We start from the raw sequence: 21,331 nt of genomic DNA, 5'->3' as shown, positions 1-21,331 counted from the left end.
TGCAGTTCATTTTCATTTTCTGCAGTTCTACACACCCCAGAAATTAGTTTATAAACATAATTTAAAAAAGGGTGTTAATAAATTGCAGAAATACCAAGGCAGAACCAAGATTTAATAGCAGAAAAAAGGAGTTAACAGCAGACAGAGCAACGTTTGATTGCAGTACGCCATCTGCTGGTAAAACAAAATAATACATTTTTTCTGCTCAAAAATCAAATCAATTCACATTACACATATATTATTATTATTATTATTATAATACAGGAGTAATATAGTGTAAACAGTTGGGCAGCGCTCTACAATATGAAGGGAGACAATACAGCAACAATACAATTCAATACAAGAGGGTTAGGAGGGATCTGCTCCTATGAGCTTACAATCTAATAGATATTATAAGTATTATAAATACTATGTAGCACCATCCTTTGTCGTTGACACTTCACACTATAACAGATATAACTAGAAGGATAGTACAGATAATACAACACAAATGTGGCAAAGGTTAGTACATACAGTCATTTAGCAAAATGTAGCAAGAAACAATAGGCAAGAGGACCCTGCCCGTAAAAGTTTATATTCTACAGCATGGGTCAACCAAAACTTTTAAACAAAGGGTCTTTTCACTCTCTATTAGACTGTTTACAGGTCAAACTGTGGCAAGTATGAGTTAAAAAAAAAAAATTGAAAATGCTACAGCGTCAGAGGTAAAAAAAAATTAAAAAAGCCCCGGTATTAGGCTGGGTTCCCACCTATGCGAATTGGATGCTTAGCATAGCAGGAGATTGTGACCAGCTCTCTATGGAGCTGATTCACACATCTCCGCAGCGGCGCCAGTGTGATCTGCACAGGAGCACTGTGCATCTTTGGTCCGTTTCAGGTCCGAATTCAGCCCAAAATTTGAATGGAGAGGCACCAGACTCCTGCTGTGAGGCGCATGTGGCTTATATGTGAACCCAGCCTTAGTCGGAGTAATAAATGCCCCTTCATCTGTTGGGAGCAAAAAAAACAATAAATAAAATGCCCCGACATCAGTGAGTAAAAAAAAAAAAAAATGACCCAGTGGTCTGAATGGTGCTCCATCATTAATGCCCCATGAGTGGGAATTTTACATTATCTCCATCACTGGAGTTCAGTGGGACTTACTTACCTGTGGGCATCTTCTATCAGTGTCTAGCCAAACACTGGTTAAAGCTTGCAGGAGAAGTTTTCATTCTCCTCTGACTGTTCTATGAGGCTGCATGACCCCTGACCCTCTGTCTGGACAGTGCCAATTTGCCCTGGGCTGATCACATGCACCCTCCCAAAAAAAAGAATAATAATTCTCTAACAATACACACCAAACTGAGCATGTGTAGAGTGCTCCCAAGGCTCTGTACTATTAGCAGATGGATTGGGGACTGTGGAAGAAGGGAGGATCAGAAAAGACAGGATCAGACAGCCTTTTTACACAATGTAGATGATTAACACCTTAGGTTCCACAGCGAGTATAACAAGTATGCTTTTTACTGCATATACAGACTGATTTTACTGTTTTGGGTTTAGTAACACTGAAGCCAGCTATAGTATGACATTTTGTAACAATGGGAGATACATAGCAGCTTTGACTCCCCTTTCATAACTAGCTATAATCTCAAAATAGTGTGTCCCTAAAAGTTGGCCATACATTATACAATTTTCTTGTTTAATTTTCATTTAGATTTACCTTCAACGTGTCATGCAGGGGCTTGCCTGATTGCATACACAATGCAAGTGTTTAGGTTTGACCTCATAGTTTATGGTTTTGGTAAATATAAAGTAAAGTTTTACAAGAAAATTGTATAATGTATGGCCAGCCTTAGTCATTTTGTTAAGGGTCTGGACAGTTCAAAGTAATTAGTCTGTTGACCATTACTCAGCAATAATTAACAGGTATTTGCCAGAGCTGTAAACATCTAGTTGAGGCCTTTACTGGAAGTCTGGCATGGGTTATTTGCACTCTGTCAGGGTTTGCTTATCACCTTTACTCTGAAGGAATTGGGATTGACCCATCTTAAGACTGTAACAAAATCTTTCTCGTCTCTCACACATGGTTTGCAGGGTAATTAAACCCATTAAGAGCACATGGCATGCTAGCACATGGGGGTTAAAAGTGCCCCCACCACCCAAAAAGCAGCGACAAAGCGTTGCAGCGCCACTTAAATGAGAAGCGCTTTACCGGTATTGCCATCACCGCCCTAGCGTGAAAGTAGCCTAAGTGATTTTAACTTTGGTACTAGTCACTTCTCAGGACCCAACCAAAAGTTTATAGTCTACTGAGAGATCCTTTTGTCACGATCAGAGATGTAGTGACCTAGGACCAGAAGAAGATTCACATAAACTATACTTTCATCAAAAAAACGGCACAATTTATATATTTTAGAACCAATTTTCACTTCTTCTTGTCCAGTGCTATCACACACAAACCAGTTATAGTATATGTTAGAAGTTTGAAGATGGTGTGTCTCTGCGTAGAGTGGTGTCGTAGAAGCATGGTTTGTTTCAATGGTGATACTGAAATCAGCCATATTAGCAAGGATACAGTACAAAGGAAATGGAGAATTTATATGGATAGCTGGTTTGGGTTCAGAAGGACAACAGATTACTGCAAATCTAACAATAAAAGTGAGACAAAAAGTGGAGCTTAAGGAAGGGAGGGAATGACTGGATAAAAAGAACAACCTTAAAGAGGGATTCCACCAAAAAAAAAATATTAAAAGCCAGCAGCTATAAATACTACAGCTGCTGACTTTTAATAAATGGACACTCACCTGTCCCGGGTTCCAGCAATGCCGGCAGCCGAGGCCGATTGATCGCTCGGCTCTCGGCTGCTGTAGTCACCATTCTAGGTGAGGGAATCAGGAAGTGAAGCGAATCGGCTTCACTTCCCGGTTCCCTACTGCGCATGCGCGAGCCGCGCCACGCAATAGGAAATCTCCGCGCTGTCACTGGGAACCGTGTGTGTCCCAGCAGACAGCGCGGCAGGGCAGGAAATGGCGTAGACTCCCACGGGAGTCTATGCCCGGAAGTGGGTGAAAATACCTGTCTTTGACAGGTATCTCCACCCCCCTCCCCCCTGAAAGGTGTCAATTGTGACACCGGAGGGGGGGAGGGATCCGATCAGCGGAGGTTCCACTTTAGGGTGGAATCCCGCTTTAAGCTGGGAGGATGTCAAATCTATTAACTTGCTTGTTACCAGGGCTGTGTGTATGGCTCATTATAGATTATAGATCTCTGCTCAATATATCACAGGAAGTCAACCATGTTTCATTGGGCTTTAGAAAAATTGTGTGTATACTTACTGTATACTAAGAAAACATATCAAAGGGCACTGATCAGAGGAACAGAAGTCGGGGATAAGAGTGTATAAATTGGGTTACAAGTTTTAAAGAGAAGCCACACTAGTGATCTAGTGACCTGCAGCAACTCACCATCATCAGGATGACTTAAAAAAAAGCAGAGAAAACTGCGATACCCACAGTACCCCGCCTTCACTTGCTGAACCAGCTTGGTGTTCCATTGGCACTGCACTCTCACCGACTAAACCACAGAGATGTCGCTTTGTCACTGCACCACAGAACAGCAAGTAATGCACCATTTAGTAGTCCTGTTGCTGGTAGGTTGCTTATATTGACAGAAAAGCTAATGGCAAATAGGAGGTGTAGTAGAGCAGCATACCTCTCAAATCAGCTTGGGAGTTGGTAAGGGGATGGGTAAAATGGAATGAGTCAAGACTTTCTCTAGCTGCTTAGAGAAGGAGCAGATACAAATAGAAATTGTAAGTGGTAGGATTCTGATTAGATAACAACTGAGAGGAGAACAGTGATTTTACAAATTAATTGGGATAAAGCAACTCCAGCATGCATGTGGGGGAGCTGCATTGGATGCCCAATGGCTAACGTGGGTGGTGCAGATTTGCAAAGGAGTACTATCAGTGCTGGAGGAAGGTAAACTCAAGTTTGCCATAAGCTGCAAGTATTCTGTTCATAGTTCATTATAGCATTTTCTTCTGCTGCTTTCCTAACACGAGTTCTGTTTTAGGAAACCGAAACAGTCTGCACTAATTTAACCAGTTCAGCTGCATCTGTATACCCCTTATGGACCAGAGCATTTTATACATTTCTGCTACAGGCCTTTTAATTCTACAACAACTTTCTTTTGATGATATTGGGGTAGATTTACTAAAACTGGTGCACTCGGAATCTGGTGCAGCCGTGCATGGTAACCAATCAGCTTCTAACCTCAGCTTGTTCAAATAAGCTTTGCCACTAAAACCTGGAAGCTGATTGGTTTCTATGCAGAAGTGAGCACGATTTTGCACTCTCCAGCTTTAGTAAATCAACCCATCTGTCTTGCAAAAATAATTGTATTAATTATGTAATCTACAAGGCATAAAGAGATTTTAACAACGTGTCTTTTCCTCAATGAACCAGTGTTTTAAAACAATTAGGGGTGTATTTTTAAAAGAACTTGCAGGGCTATTTATCCTTTGAAACTGAATGTATATGTATTGTGTGCAAATAGGGCAAAATTGAATGTTATTAAGCCATTTTCCCTCCATGTGGAATGTTCTTTAGGCCCTATTTACACTAGGCGTAGCGGGAACTCTCTCTCTTTTGCGTAATATGCATATACCTACACGCAAAGGAGCTCCATCAACTTTTTTAAGCCGTAAGCTTTGTGTGTGTTTTTTTTTTTTTATTACCACGTGTCTGCTAGACGTATTTGTAATGCCATTAAGAAGTAAAGAAGTTTCTGCAGAGGTTTCATGGAATGTGCAGGTGTAAATGAGACTTAGGAAAGAATTTAAATTAGACTTGAGATAAAACAGCCACATGTAGCACTGACCCCCAAAGGAGTGGCTGATTTAATTGGGCTTACCGTTACCTTCTTTACCTTGTGCGCGTCTAGGGGTTTTCCGAGGTAGATGGCCCAAGAACTGAAGAGACTGATGCCAGATCCACTTAAGGGATTTTTATTTGCAAAAGGATAAACAAAAACACAGTCTCTCGACGTAGGGTTAGAGAGTTTAAGTAGGAAAGTCCAGGTACTCTTAGTACTAAGTCAAAGTAGGAAAAAAATCTCCCACATTAGAAAATCCAGAGTATAGCCATTCACAGCTGGATCCTCACACTTATCGGATAGTCCTTCTCTCACCAGGCCTAGCAGCCAATAGGGTGCTTATAGCAACAATGCAAAGTCTCTACCACAGACTTGATGTAGAACATTTGAATAACTGAAAGGATATAGCAGCTTAGAGAACCCTTGTACAGCACCAGTATCTTGCATCCGGTCCGGCGATACCGCATGAGATCAGATTCGCTTGGGGTCTTTCAACTTAGCCTCCAGGCTCCTTCCGACAAGCCAACCCTTTTGTGGCCTTCCAGCGAAGAGTCCTCCCCTGGATGCTTCTACAGTTGCTGGGCCTCTCAACTAACCAGACCACCTTCAAATCATCCCTTCAGTTACTTTGCCTCGGGCTAGCCAGCCCCGAGACTTGGAGTCGGGTGGATCCGCACCTCAGGCCATAAGAGCCCTGGGGGCTGGTCAGGAGGACCAGGACCAAACAGACAGAAAGATCTTCTGGACCGGAACCCTGAAGCACGTGACGTGACGCACCTCAAGTACCCTCTCCCACCATGCACAACAAGAGAACACTCCTACTGGGCTGGTTCCCAGAGAGAATAAACACCCAATGCACCCAACTAGACTGTGTTCTAAACCCTGCCAGAGATGACAGCACCACCTATGGTCAGGCAGAACACCATGCAATCCAGCCATACTAGTACGGATGACAAAATTTATTGAAAACTGTGTTTCCAGGAATAGTTAAATGACAAAACACATAGCGCGTGCTCTTCAGGAGCTGGCGCTACACACATAATATTTAATTTTGCCCGCATTCACACAGAATGAATGTACATGCAGTTTCAAAAGATGAAAACCTTTGCAAATTATTTTATAAATACACCCCTAATTTTTTTTTTTAAATGAACGCTGGTTGAATGGAAAAAAAGGTTTTTTTTAATGTCTTTTTTGTCACAGGATAAAGAGCTCTGCAAATGTTTTATGAATACACGCTTATTGTTACTGTGGCAAAAAGGCATACAATTTATTTTATCATTTGTCCTGTTTTAATCCATTAGAGTGGTTGTAAAGGCAGAAAGTTATTTACCTTAATGCATTCTCTACATTAAAGTGAAAATAAAGGCAAAACCTAGCTAACTCTAAAAACTACTTGTAATGGAAGGTCCCGCACTCCGCTTGAGTGCTTCCATCAGCACACTGCTTCCTCCGGTCTAGAACTTCAGATATCAGATACTTTAAGAACTAGGCGAGACTAGCTCAGGTACACAGCTTGAATATGGAATGTTTACTTGAACAAACTCACCCCCATATATACACCAGCAGGACATCTCTCTAGCAATACAAACTGTAACCACCTGGCCAGTGCTGTGATTAATCAGGATTTTACTAAAGGTCAGACTTGCTGTCACCGAGCTTCACACAGTAGATTATACATTATCATAACTATAAACACAGGATACCTTATACCTTCTCCCAATAGCAGAAGCTTTCAGTAGCAGACGGACCACCTCCTACATTGTACAGAGGCCAATGTGACCAGATCTTTCAATTAACATGTCGAGTCCAGAATCAAACAAACCAAGAATAGTCTTTATATATATTCTGAGCAATGTTGTGGATAAATATTAGTGTCCCATTTTAAGTAATCCAAGCCACATTTTCTCAGTCACCCTGTGCCCCTAATGGACACAGGGTCACTTAGACATAGGGGGTGCATTGGGAGCTGAAACAAGGGTTTCCCAACCTCTCCAAAGAATTCCAGGTTCTATGGGCCCTCCCGTCACACTACTCTCAGGTACATTCTAAGCCTAATCTATCTAGCCCTGTAAAGAAGAAAATCATTATACTTACCTGGTTTGCAGCCACTCCTTTCCGGTTCCAGGACTAGCTGTCAGCAGTGGCTTTAGTATGTAGGAGAGTCAGCCGACAATGGAAGCTCCATAGTAAGTAGCTTTTCTTTACAGGGCTAGACAGATTAGGCTTAGAATGTGGCTTAGAGTTAGTTAGGTTTTGCCTTTACTACCACTTAAAAGGGGTAACTTCCTCTTTTGTTGGGGGAAAAAATAGCAAATAAAAAAAATAATAATATAGCGTATACAATTGCGACTCAAGTCTTATTGTAATTGAATGTTATTAAAAATTACCTTTCCTTTTCAATCTGCAGCTCTGTAATTTTCTGTAACATACAATGCAATATGGCTACCTAAAGGTGTTCTGTACACAGAATGTGTACAGAACGCCCCCCAGAAATGTAATTTTATGCTTGTGTGATTGGTTTAATGATTTACCCAGAAGTCTGCACTAAGATACAAGTGAAATTTCAGGCATCCCCCGCAAAAAAAAAGTCATTTTTAGTGAGATACTCCCAATAGATATAAATCATATCTAAGGGGATGCAGACCCTGTGATTTTCCTCATTAGAGCTCTGCAGGTGCCGAAGCTAATTGATAATTATGAAACCACTCCCATTAGATAAACTTTCTACATGGACGCAAACACAGGGATTTCTTCAGAATAACAAAGGGTAGGAATCTGCAAGAAAGTTTGTTAAAATTCTTGCAATGTACATAGATCACCCAGAATGTTTTTTCTCAACAAAATATTTATTGAAGCCCAATTTTGATACAGAGCTGTGCCCGAGGAGAGCCTCTCTCCTCTCCCTCTCTTAATGGACATGGAGGCAACAGCGGGAGCAAACAGCAAATCACAGCCAACAAATAGAGAACAGGGGGCTGTTCCGATTCACGCCGTCTATGTTAATGGACACACAGAGCCCAGCTTGGGATCGAGCCCATACAAGTTCCCCAATAGATGTAGGAGCCAGGAGCTCTAGCGGGGGACCCCAGAAGAAGAGGAACGGGGCTGCTATGTGCAAAACCACTGCACAGAGCAGGCGAGTATGACTTGTTTATTTTTATTTTTTAAATACCTATACAATCACTTTAAAATTTAGGATTCTGGTACAAAGAACGGCAAAGTTATTAACAAAATAAAGGCATTTTGTTAAATTTTGCACAATTTTATGACAATTTAAAGACAAGCAATGAAATGAAAAAAAAAAAATAGCTAATGGGAGAAGGAGACAAAGAAGTTAGAAAGGATTTTTTTTTTTTTTAGATTTGGATAGAGTGGAGAGGGATTAGAATACCTGTCAAGTTTTTATTGTTGTCTGTGCCCCTATTAGGGGAGCTTCACCCTCTCCATTTGTGCTGTTCACCATTATTATCAAAAGTGAAAGTAAAATAAAATCCCAAATTTTAGGTTGACATTGGAACAAGAATAGAGGGGAAATCTTCCAATGGGGACACTATTGTAGTTCTAGTGTCACGTCTTCCTTCAATGTCTCTCACTTTCTGTTTTGCCCATGGTACATTGTACAATCCCACAAACTATTTGTTAGATTAAAACGCATTTATTTCAAAACCACAACAGAATAAATAGGAATATAACAGAAATGTTGCCAAGTCACATTTCTCAATTAGGCCCTATGCATCCTAAGCGTTTAGCCCCGATGCATGGGGCTCTGGCATTTAGCTTTGGGTGGAGGACACAGGTTCGCTGTCCATTACCATTGCATAGCCCAACCCCTGTCAAACTTTATGAGTCCCTGACAGCTGCTAAGGCTGGAGGTGGCTGGACAGTGTACCTAGTCGTATGTACATTTAGGACAGTATGCAGCCAGAGATGAATGCCCAGAATGCAATGGGCAATTACCCAGGGCAGTCGTCCAGACTGACACCCATCAAGGCATTTTTCTATTGGAATAACTCCTCCCAAAGTCAGCATGCTGTTTGCATCAGGACTATAGACTCCTGGGATGAGTACAGAGGCAGGGTGCTACGATGTTTTCAGAAAATAATGTTCAGCACCTCATCAGCCCCTCCAATTAACCACGAAATGAAAGCAAGCCATAAAAACAAAAAAGGTTTTATATTAACAATTTAATTTGAATGTCAACGGGGATTGGGGGGAAGGGGGGATGGAAGTAGAAAATGCAAAAAAAAAAAAAAAAAATAGAAGCAGATTAAAGTTCAAAAACAACAAATGGCGTTCAGAATTGAATTTTAAATTTAATCTTACCAATTTCTCCTTCCATTCCTTGCCTTGGAATGCTAATAGATGTGCGTGTGTCTGATTCAAGGTTTCTCTTAGTCTCTCCTTTCTTACCTATAATGTACCTAAAGCACAACAGCAGAAGAACAACATAAGAATAAAGCCTCTGGACAAGCGATTACATTCATGAATTGCAAATTAATGTGTATGCATATACAGTGAAAGCACCATACCTAACATCATTAGCAACACAGATTTTATTCAATGTAATGTGTGATGTGACATGCATTAAGATTGTGCTTATTCCAAGGAAAAAGGTACAAGTGTGGCTAGTGGAAGAATGATAGTGATTGAACAAGGTTTTCTGACTATTATTATCAAATCAATTAATGTCAGCAGGCACAAAGACATTAGATTAACATCTCATGCCTAAATGGATTTTAATAAATGATGAATCATTCAAATGGCCAAGGCTAAAAAAGCTAATAAGTATGTTGACCTATTACATGATATACATTCGAAATGGGACTTTATGCAAGCCTTTCTTTTTGTTGTGTATTATAAATTTTACACACCTGCTCCCCATTCACACCTGAGACCTTGTAACACTTATGCCGTGTACACACGATCGGACTATCCGGCGGACTTATGCCACGTACAGGCGACCGGACTTTTTGACAGCAAAGGTCCGACGGAACGAGTCCGTTGGACAATTCGATCGTGTGTGGGCTCCATCGGACCTTTGCTTGCCAAAAATCCGGCAGACTTTAGAAATAGAACATGTTTTAAATTTTTCCACCAGAACTCCGTGGGACCGAGAAATCCATTTGTGTGTATGCTAGTCCGACGGACAAAAACTGACGCTAGGGCAGCTATTGGCTACTGGCTATGAACTTCCTTATTCTAGTCCGGTCGTACGTCATCATGTTCGAATCCGTCGGACTTTGGTGTGATTGTGTGTGGCCAAGTCCATTCATTTGGAAAGTCCGTCAGAACTCAGCCGCAAGTCCGTCGGAAAGATCATCGGACCTAGTCCTTCGAAAAGTCCGGTCGTGTGTATGCGGCATTAGTCCAGCAGACAACCCACCGGACTTTGCAGTGGAGGTCTGCCAGACTTTACGAACGAGCGGACCTGCCCACACACGACCGGACTTTTCCGGCGGACTAGGTCCGGCGGACAATCTGCCGGACCATGGCGGGAGTCCACTGGACTTTTGAAACGGACTTGCCCACACATAGAGTAAAGTCCTTACATTTTCAATGTGGCTCCAGGTAGGACTAGCGAAGGAAGTCAATGTCGCGGCCTCCATCGGCGAGATTGACACCTCGCTAGCCACGTCACGTGGTATGGATTTAAAGGGGAAGCCCTACGCTGAAAAAAACGGCATGGGGTCCCCCCAAAGTTCATAGCAGACCCTTATCCGAGCATGGCGCCTGGCCGGTCAGGAAAGGGGGTGCGGCCAGAGAGAGCATTGTGTCAACATCGCAAGGAAGAAGAAGAGAAGAAGGCGTTGGCGACAGAAGGCCCGGGCCAACGCTAGTAAACGGGTTATAAGAAGATAGCGGAGGCCCGGCAAGAAGAACCGAAGAGAGGGACAAGACCCAGAAGTCGGAAGAAGACCTCCAGACAGCGGGGTTGAAGAAGGAAGCCAGGCTCCTCTGCTAGTAAAAAAGCAGAAGATAGCGGAGGAGTCCGGCGAGAAGACCCCCAAGACGGAAGAAGAGAAGACCACCGGAGCTGTCTAATAAATTATTTTAAAAACTTGTGATGTGTTTTTTTTTTTTACACTTTTTTCACCAGGTGAGTGAATGGGTAGGGGTACATCATACCCCATACTCATTCACATAGGGTGGGGGGCCGGCTTATTAAAGGGGGCTCCCGGATTCCGATAAGCCCCTCGCCCGCAGACCCCGACAACCAATGGCCAGGGTTGTCGGGAAGAGGCCCTTGTCCTCATCAACATGGGGACAAGGTGCTTTGGGGTAGCGGGGCCGCAAGGCCCCCCTTCCTCAAAGCACCCCCCCATGTTGAGGGCACACGGCCTGGTATGGCTCAGGAGGGGGGGTTCTCACTCGTCCCCACCCCCTTTCCTGACCGGCCGGGCTGGGTGCTCGGATAAGGGTCTGCTATGGACTTTGGGGGGACCCCCACAGCGTTTTTTCGGCTTAGGGCTTCCCCTTTAAATCCATACCAGCTGGGGGCGTGGCTTGGCGCATGGAGGAGACGGCTGCCTGAGACCTCGGCTCCCGCTCCACCACATCGAACGGCGCACAGCACGGCCGACTGCATCCTCGCTTTCTTCCCTCATGAGTAGGAGAGGGACCGGAGACACCCCCCGACCCTCGGGGGATCTCAAATCTAAGGAAATCGGCAGCTATTACCCCGCGAAGGGATCCGCAGGCCGGACCACGCCGGCTTCCAAGATGGTGGCGACCCGCTCGGCGGCAGCACTGGCGCCCCTCACCGCCTCTCAGGTACCTTCACCGCTCCCGGAGCCCTCGCCTCCCTCACCGCAATCCCCCGGTTCGGGCACCCGGAGCCCCCGCTACCCTGCATGTCCCGGAAGCCCTCCGCCCCAGCCACACTCTCAGCCAGTGGCTTGGGACATGGAAAGCTACCTCAAGGCCCTCCCCACTAAAGGGGATATTGAGGCCTATATCAGCAGGCTTGAGCGCTCCTATAAACGTGAGATCACAGACCTACGCCATGATATTGGACAGCGCTTTGATGATATTGAAGCGACGGTGGAGGAATCTGTGACCAGAATTATTGAACATGATCACATCCTTCAGGAACACACTAATCAGATCCAACAACTGTTTTACGGTCTCGATGACCAGGAGAACAGAAGTCGTCGCAATAATATTCGCATCCGCGGGGTGCCTGAATCAGTTGAAAACAAAGATCTTGCCAAAGCTGCCATCTTGATGTTTAATCAGTTATTGAACAAGCCTAAGGAAGAGCACCTGGAAATTGACAGGATTCACAGATCCCTGGGCCCCCGCAATCCCAATCCTGCTTACCCTAGGGACATTATCTGCCGCATTCATTTCTTCCATACCAAGTCTGATATTATGCAGGCCGCCCGGAATCAGGACTCCATCCTTTTTAACAGATCCCCCGTCATGCTTCTGACGGACCTCTCCAGGCAGACCCTTCTCATGCGGAAAGCTCTGAAACCGCTCACGGACACACTTCACTCCAAGCAAATCAAATACCGCTGGGGCTTCCCTTTCCACCTGTTTGCATCCCATGAGGGTAAATCGGCCACGTTTCGCACCCTGGGTGATCTCCCTAATTTCCTCGGAGTGTTTGAACTGCCGCAGATTCGGATTCCGGACTGGCCATTGGAGGCGGCTACTCCCGGGTTCCCTAAAACACCTCGATGGGAGAAGCAATCCAGGAAGAAGAGATCTAGATCCCGCACATCTAAATCCCCACCTGGCTGATTTTTCTTTTATTTTTATACTTTTGTATTTTTTCCTTGCCACCTGCTGGCTTACAGGCTTGACTCTCTGTTATGCATTGTTCCTTTATCCCCCTCTAGGTGGTTTTTGACTTGGTCATCCGGCTCTGATGACGAGTACCAGCCTGTGATGCTCTCCCTTTTCTACAAGACTGTCCGCTGATACTTCTTATTTTTGTCACTCTGTTTTTGATTTGATCCTTACCTGGGCCCTTTTGTGCACCACTCATATCATGGTTGATCGCAGACCCCGGACAGTGGCCTGGATTGTATTTTTGCTACTATGCTACTGACTTTACACTGTTTTATTACTGTTTTATTGCTCCGCACGTGCTGTGCTGTGCGCTTTAGATAAGCACTTTTTCTTTATTACTGTCTGTTTTGTCATGTTGGGGCGGAGCCCCTGAGTTTCGCCCCTTCCACGTTCCCCACGTTAGGGTGTGCAGAGTCTTTACTGCCTCTGTTTTCTGTTATTTTTTAGGAAACCTGTGTAGTGTTCACCTCCCTTTTCCCCCCTGAACACTAGTGGGTGGAGCTTGACTGCTCCCTACCCGTCCTACCTGAGGGCACCTTACCTTGACCCACCCACTCGGGTTCTTTGAGCCCTCCCGGAGCTCCCATCGCCCCTTGAGTATTTTCTGTCCGCCACTACCTATCCCCTCTGCTCCGGGGATTGACTGGTTGTTTAGTTTGACGCCCTCTCTCTCTCCCTAACCCTACGATCCATTTGCTGACCTCTTGTTCCCCCAGCTGGAGACTACCTCCTCTGGCACCCATGACAGGAACCCTGACGCACCCCCCACGTCCCCCCCGCTGGGTGTGCCCTCCCTAGGCATTAAAATCTCTTCTCTTAACTGTAGAGGGTTTAATACCCCGGAGAAACGTAGACAGCTCCTGCATCACTTTCACAAAGCCAAAACGCACATTTTACTATTGCAGGAAACCCATTTCAGGACTGACAAGCTCCCTACTATCTCCGACAAGCGATACCCATGTTGGTTTCATAGCACCAACCCGGACGCCAAGACACGGGGGGCCTCTGTGGCCTTTCATGCCTCTTTTACCCCGACCATTCTCGACCAGGAGATAGACCCTAATGGCAGATATGTATTTTTGAAGCTGCAGGTTCAACAAACGGTTTTAACCATTGTTAATGTTTATTTCCCTAACCAGAACCAGCACCGATTCCTCTCCTCCGTGGCATCCCGCCTCCGTGTTTTCGGTACTCATAACTTGATCCTGGGTGGTGACCTGAACGTACCATTAGTGCCGAGACTGGACTCATCCACTGGTAAGTCAACCGTACCTCCTTCCTCACTGACCAGTATACGCTCCGTTTTGAAAGACCTCTCCTTAGTAGACCCCTGGCGGGTACTTTACCCCTCTGCGCGGGACTATACCTATTACTCCCCTGCACATAACTCCTACAGCCGACTCGACTACATACTGGTCTCCCAAGCATTGCTGGACTGTGATCCTACATGCGAAATCGGACTGCGAATCTGGTCTGATCACGCTCCGGTGCATTTGTCGCTGGGGAGACCCCCACACATCTGCGCCCACAAATCCTGGCGACTTAACGATAACCTCCTGCGTGACACCGTCTGCAATGCAGCGATAACTGCGGCAATCACAGAGTTTAACCTGGTCCATGTTGACGACAACACCTCTAGCCTGACCAAATGGGAGGCACTTAAATGTGTCCTCCGAGGCATTTTAATTCAGCATGGCTCCAGGTTGAAAAAGGCCCGTACTGCTGAAATTTCCCGGCTATTTGCACTGATCTCTACCCTTGAGGATTCCCACAAGCGTTCTCCCGATCCTGGGATACTGGTAGAACTGTCTAACGCTCGTCGGGATCTCCAACAGATTTTTACCGAACGCTCTGTGATTGCCTGTGCTAGGGGCAGACATACTCACTACGCCCACGCGAACAAATGTGGGAGACACCTTGCTCACACAATTCACCCCCAACAACGTAGACAAAATATCTCCCACCTCATGTCCTCTACTCACGTCAAACGCACTAAAAACTCGGAGATTGTTTCTGATTTCCGAGACTTTTACTCTTCCTTGTATAACCTTCCGGTAGCTCAGGCACCCGCCCCCTCTTCGCACCTCGACCTCTTACAATATGTACGGGACACCTCTTTACCTCAACTACCCCTGGACGCTGTGTCAGACCTGGAACGCCCGTTGACCACTTCAGACTTTTTGACTGCCATTAAGGGGCTTAAGCAGGGCAAGAGTCCAGGCCCCGATGGCTATACGCCTCTATTTTTCAAGCAATATGCCCAACAATTGGCCCCATTGATGGCGCGGGCATTTGAGGAGGTTGGCGACGACCATCCGCTCTCTGCCGAACTCCTGCAAGCTCAAATAGGGGTGATCCCCAAACCTGGGAGAGATCCTACACCAGTGATGGCGAACCTTGGCACCCCAGATGTTTTGGAACTACATTTCCCATGATGCTCATGCACTCTGCAGTGTAGTCGAGCATCATGGGAAATGTAGTTCCAAAACATCTGGGGTGCCAAGGTTCGCCATCACTGTCCTACACTCTGCGGTAATTACCGCCCAATCTCCTTACTGAATGTTGACCTGAAACTTTATGCCAAAATTCTTGCCACGCGCCTAGCCCCCCTCCTTCCCTCTCTGATTCAGGGACCAAGTGGGGTTTGTCCCTGGCCGTGAGGCCAGAGACAACACCACGAAAACACTACATCTGATCTCCTACGCCAAGGCACACAACATCCCCACCTGCCTCTTGGCCTGCGATGCCGAGAAGGCATTCGACAGGGTGAGCTGGCAGTTCCTTCGGGCATCCCTGCAACAAATAGGCTTAGGTCCCAACTTACTTTCAAAGATTATGGCCCTCTACTCTCGCCCTACAGCTCGGGTCTCAGCTAATGGGGAATCATCCACGCCATTCCGAATTAGTAATGGTACCAGGCAGGGCTGCCCTCTTTTGCCCTTGCTGTTCGCAATCACAGTGGAGCACCTGGCACAAGCTATACGCAACAATGCCTCTATTCACGGTATTCCCACCCCCTCGGCTCCCCGCAAGCTGTCACTCTACGCTGATGACTTACTTTTGTATGTCACAAACCCCCGCACTAGACTACCGCATATTCTCGCGGAATTGGACCGCTTCGGTACCTATAGTAATTTTAAACTTAACATAGCAAAAACTGAAGCCCTGAACATTTCTCTGCCCGAGCGGGACCTGGCGGCCCTGCAAAGGAACTACCCGTTCTGGTGGCAACCACGCTCTATTAAATATCTAGGGACTGCAATCCCGAGAGATCTGCAGGACATTTACTCCTTGAACTATAGCCCCTTGTTGACTAACATTAAACGCTCCCTTGACTCCTGGTATAATTTGAAACTTACTTGGTGGGGGAGGATGAACGTCATTAAAATGGACATACTGCCCAAGATCCTGTATCTGTTCCAAACCCTCCCCATACTCCTCCCTCGGGCGTTCTTCCTCTCCCTCCGCTCTGAGATCATCAAATTTGTATGGCTACGCCACCCTCCTCGACTGAAACATAAGGTCCTCTGTGCCCCTAAGCTCCGCGGGGGGACTGGCCTGCCTGACTTTCAACTGTATCACACAGCATCTCTATTATCCAGACTGTTGGAATGGTTCCCGAGACCCCTAACTAAACTCTCAGTGACTATCGAACAAGATATGACCCCTAGGGACCTTAGGGCCCTTCTATGGGGACATCACGCTACGTTCCGCTCGCTTCGTGGGGTCTCCCCTCTGACGGTCGCAGTTCTGACCAAATGGTATACCATATCCAGTACAACAGGCCTGTCCACGGATCCTAGCCCTCTCTTCTCCCTTTTTGACAACCCACTCCTTCCCACTCTCCTCTCGGCTAACCATGTTGGGGCATACCGCAGGGAAGACTGGCCCACGGCTACTCAATTTGTCCACCCTTCCACTGGTCGCTTAAGAGACCTGGCGACATCGTCACTTTTACCGGGTTTGGATTGGCTCTCTGAGCGATTCATCAACCAATTTTGCAATTCGCTCTTCCTATCCGGTAATACTCATAGACCGCTCACCCTATTTGAGGAACTTTGCACTCTTCCCCGCACCCCGAAACACACGCTATCTCTTCTCTACAAGGAACTCCAATCTCTTACTTACACCTCACTTCCTACATATACGGACAAGTGGTCCGCTGACGTTGAGACCGAAATTACCCCATCGCATTGGCATACCTCCTTTATCCTTACCCACCAATCCTCTAGGTCAGGATTTACTCAAGAAAAGAATTACAAATTACTGTCACGATGGTACAGAGTTCCAGTCTCGGTACGCAGGATGTTCCCCGGCTCAACGGATGTGTGCTGGCGGTGCCACGGAGCGACAGGTACATTGCTTCATGTCTGGTGGGATTGTTCTAAGGTTCACCCTTTCTGGGATAAGGTCTTTGAAACGTATAATGCTATGTATCAGGATACCATGTCCCCCTCACCCTTGGTTGCTTTATTGTCCATTATACCGGGCTCCATTAAAAGGCACAAAGCTTGCCTCCTTAGATTCCTCCTGTCTGCTGCCCGCCATAACATCACCCTTTATTGGAAGACAGACCGGGTCCCATCGGCGGTTGGATGGGTTGAAATTCTTAATGAGATGATGGTCATGGAGGAGTTGCAGGCGAAGGTGGACGACAGATACGACAAGTTCACTGCCCTGTGGTCTATCTGGCGCCATCACTCTGCCTCACCGGGCTTCCTTAGTGGACTCCGATAGGACATTGACCTGTCCTGTATTTTAAATGTTTACCTAGGGCACCTCCCTGGGGGTCGCACGGCTCACAAGCCTGTGTTCTCGTTTCCCTATGTGCGCCCTCTCCCTGCGGGTCCCCGTTTGTCTTCCCTCTCCCCCCATGTGACGACCCATGTCGGGCATTAGGTCCTCATCCCTGGTCTCCCCTGGAGGCTGTAGAATTACTCATAGTGATTTCGGTTTCGGGGTTCCTGTCTCCCTCTCTCCCTCTCCCTTGCCGTCCCCTGTCCCCTCCCCCCCTCTCTTACACCCCCCCTCCCCTCTCCCCCACCTACTGATTCCTTTCTTTGTTTCAACTGGTATTAATCAGCTCTGTTATTCTCGCAGTTTTTTGCTTTTACACCTGTACCTTACTATTTGTGTATTTCCGGAAATGTACTACCATTTTGTACTCCTTATTTGCACTGATTTTGTGATAATAAAATATATGTTCAACCTTAAATCCATACCAGCTGACGGGGCTAGCAAGGTGTCAATCTCGCTGATGGAGGCGGTGTCATTGACTTCCTTCGCTAGTCCTGTCTACCTGGAGCCACGTTCAAATTGAACAGACTTTTCTCTGTGTAGGCAAGTCCGTTCATTTCAAAAGTCCGGCGGACTAACACACAGACGTGCGGATTGTCCACCGGCCAATTTTGAGTCAAAACCTCTAAGGACTTTTGGAAAGAAAAAGACCGCCGGAGCCCACACACGGGCGGATAGTCCGATCGTGTGTACGTGGCATAACAACTCACACGACACTGGGAAGGGAAAATGGCTAATTGGGCCCAATTTGGACATTTTCACTTAGGGGTATGCTAACTTTTGTTGCCAGCGGTTAAGTCATTAATGGCTGTGTATTGAGTTATTTTGAGGGGACAGCAAATTGTACACTGTTATGCAAGCTGTACACTCACTACTTTACATTGTAGCAAAGTGTCATTTCTTCATTGTTGTCACATGAAAAGATATAATAAAATACTTACATAAAACGTGAGGGGTGTGCTCATTTGTGATATACTGTATATGCAAATTTCAGTTGATATCTACTCTTTTTGTATTCTGTAGATGTTTGTTATTGGGCCATATCTCACTATTAATGGGCTTTTTGGTTTGCATGTTTGAATGGTTTGTATTTTGTTAAAAAGAAAAACTTTTGAAAAGCTCAATAAAAAATACCTAATTTAAAAGAAATATGGTGAAAAGAACAACTGAATGACTAAGGTAGTATTCTTCAGGTAATCAATAACGGACCAACAACCATTAAATAATAAAGAGCTAGGCAGTCAATTAAACACAGTCATACTGTAAAAAAAAAATGAGTTTGTAATTGTAGTCACTGTATGAACACATAATACTGTACAGCTGGATCCTTTTACCTTTTTAAGTTTATGTAAATCCAACAATAAAATGTAATAGATTGCAGCTTACAAGTCTAGATTTGATGCCTGCATTGTTTTTTTCCCTTTATTTTGTCCTGGTGATCCTGCCCAGCACTTCCTGTTCTAGGTTGACAGTACTTACTCACCATACTGAATCTACAGAGAAGTACCATTGCCACCATAGTACAGGACTACAAACAGCAACCCCTCTCATCTTTTTCATAATAGAGGTAATGGAGTTCTGTTTATAGGAAAAAGAAAGTTATTTCTAGCAGTATTAACAAGTATTTTTTGAATTTTTGAATAGATGTAATAAAATGCTTTCAATTGTACAGTATATTGTTAAAAGAGAAGCATGAGTTGTTTTTTTAACCACTTAAGGATCAAACCTCTTTCTGAGATGTTGTTGTTTACAAGATAAAAAACATTTTTTTTATAACCCCAAAACATTATAAAAAAAAATTTCTAACACCCTAGAGAATAAAATGGCGGTCGTTGCAATACTTTCTGTCACACTGTATTTGTGCAGAGGTCTTACATGCACCCTTTTTGGGGGGAAAAAATACACTATATTGTGAAAGGTAATGTTGTGCCGAGTAAATTGATACCCAACATGTCACGCTTCAAAATTGCGAAATGGAATGGCGACAAACTTTTACCCTTAAAAATCTCCATAGGCGATGTTTAAAAAAATTCTACAGGTTGCATTTTTTGAGTTACAGAGAAAAGGTCTACAGCTAGAATTATTGCTCTCGCTCTACCAATCATGGTGATACCCCACGTGTGGTTTGAACACCGTTTTCATATGCGGGCACTACTCACATATGCGTTTGCTTCTGCACGCGAGTTTGGTGGGACAGGACGCATTAAAAAAAAAGTTTTTTTCTTATTGATTTTACCTTTTATTTTTACACTTTAAAAAAAAAATGTAAACATCATTTGTAATAGAAAAAAAAGCATGACAGGACCTGCGGTCAAAAATACCCATCTCATATTTACACTAAAATGCAAAATGCCTCTCTCCCGCCACCGATAAAAGTGATTTTGCGACAAATCCGCCACAGAGACCACTATTATCGGAAATCGGACAACCTACCGAAGAAGAGGATACCAGGGTTTTCACAGCTAGCTGCTGCCATAACAAAGATATCCCTCTTCAAAGTTAAAATGTATATAGGCATGCGGTGGTCCGGAAGTGGTTAAAATCATACTTACCTAGGTGAATGTCGCATCTCTCCCCCACTGGCTCTAAAATAGAGAACTGAGCGATTAAACACAGCTGATCGCTCAGTTCTCAGTGAGCGGTGAGCTGCCCCTCCCTGTGCTCACTGAAACGCTGGGCTGTCAAGGGCACTTGAGCAGCTCGCCGAGAGGCTGAGCCAGGTGCTAGCCCAGGCTCCTGGATGCATCCCGACCATTTGGTCTAAATCTTTCCCCAGCCTGGACGGGCTCTGTGATGCCAGCCGACAGCAGGCTTCAGCCCGCTGTTTGCTGAAAACAGGTCACAAGATTGCAGAACGAACTGCACTCCTGTGACTCACAGGAGAAATACAGCCAAACAAGCTTTGGTTCTACTTCTCCTTTAAAGCTTGCACGCTCTATAACCGCTTCAGCCCCGGAAGATTTTACCCCCTTCCCGACCAGAGCACTTTTTGAGATTCGGCACTGCTTCGCTTTAACTGGCAATTGTGCGGTCGTGTGATGTTGTACCCAAACAATATTGACGTCCTTTTTTTCCCACATATAGAGCTTTCTTTTGGTGATATTTGATCGCCTCTGTGGTTTTTATTTTGCACTATAAACAAAAAAAAGTGACAATTTTGAAAAAAAACGCATTCTTTTTTACTTTTTGCTATAATAAATATACCCCAAAATTATTTAAAAAAATATTTTTTTCCTCCGTTTAGGCCGATATGTATTCTTCTACATATTTTTGGTAAAAAAAAAAAAAAAAAAAACTTGCAATAAGCGTTTATAGACTGGTTTGCGCAAAACGTTATAGTGTCTACAAAACAGGGGATAGATTTATAGTATTTTTTTTTTTTTATACTTGTAATGGCGGCGATCTGAGATTTTTATCATGACTGCGACATTATGGCGGACACATCAGACAATTTTGACACATTTTTGGAACCATTGGCATTAATACAGCGATCAGTGCTATTAAAAGTGCATTGATTACTGTAAAAATTTCACTGGCAGTGAAGGGGTTAACACTAGGGGGCGGTGAAGGGGTTAACTGTGTTCCCTGGGAGATGTTTCTAACTGAAGGGGGAGGGACTAACTACAGGAAGTGACAGATCGTGATTCCTAGCTACTAGTAACACATGATCTGTCATTACTGTCAGAACAGAACAGGGAAGTGTGTGTTTATACACACTCGTCCCTGTTCTGTGTCTCCTGGTCACGATCGCGATGACCGCCGGCCACGAGCATCGGCACCCCCGCTGTGCAGCCGGCTCGCGCCTGCTATCCAGACCTCGCGAGATCACGTACAGTAACGTGATTTCGCGCAGGAGATACAGCCTGCCACAGTAAAA

At 45.0% G+C, this 21,331-nt stretch overlaps 1 protein-coding gene across 2 annotated transcripts in view; it reads right to left on the bottom strand.

Moving 5' to 3' along the window:
- ASCC1 (activating signal cointegrator 1 complex subunit 1) overlaps positions 1-21,331 on the bottom strand; it is a 462,103-nt gene that overhangs the window by 434,220 nt on the left and 6,552 nt on the right. For both annotated transcript variants that reach the window (XM_077454415.1, XM_077454414.1), the window contains exon 4: positions 9,184-9,281. In XM_077454415.1, coding sequence (XP_077310541.1) covers positions 9,184-9,281 — 98 coding nt within the window. The remainder of the gene's footprint in view (positions 1-9,183; positions 9,282-21,331) is intronic.

Source organism: Lithobates pipiens, unplaced genomic scaffold (genome assembly GCF_037356315.1).
Source record: "Lithobates pipiens isolate NorthernLeopardFrog02 unplaced genomic scaffold, aLitPip1_a1.2 Scaffold_25, whole genome shotgun sequence".
Classification (NCBI taxonomy): Eukaryota; Metazoa; Chordata; class Amphibia; order Anura; family Ranidae; genus Lithobates; species Lithobates pipiens.
Note: the sequence above shows the minus strand (reverse complement) of the source record. Positions and strands in the feature narration are given on the sequence as shown.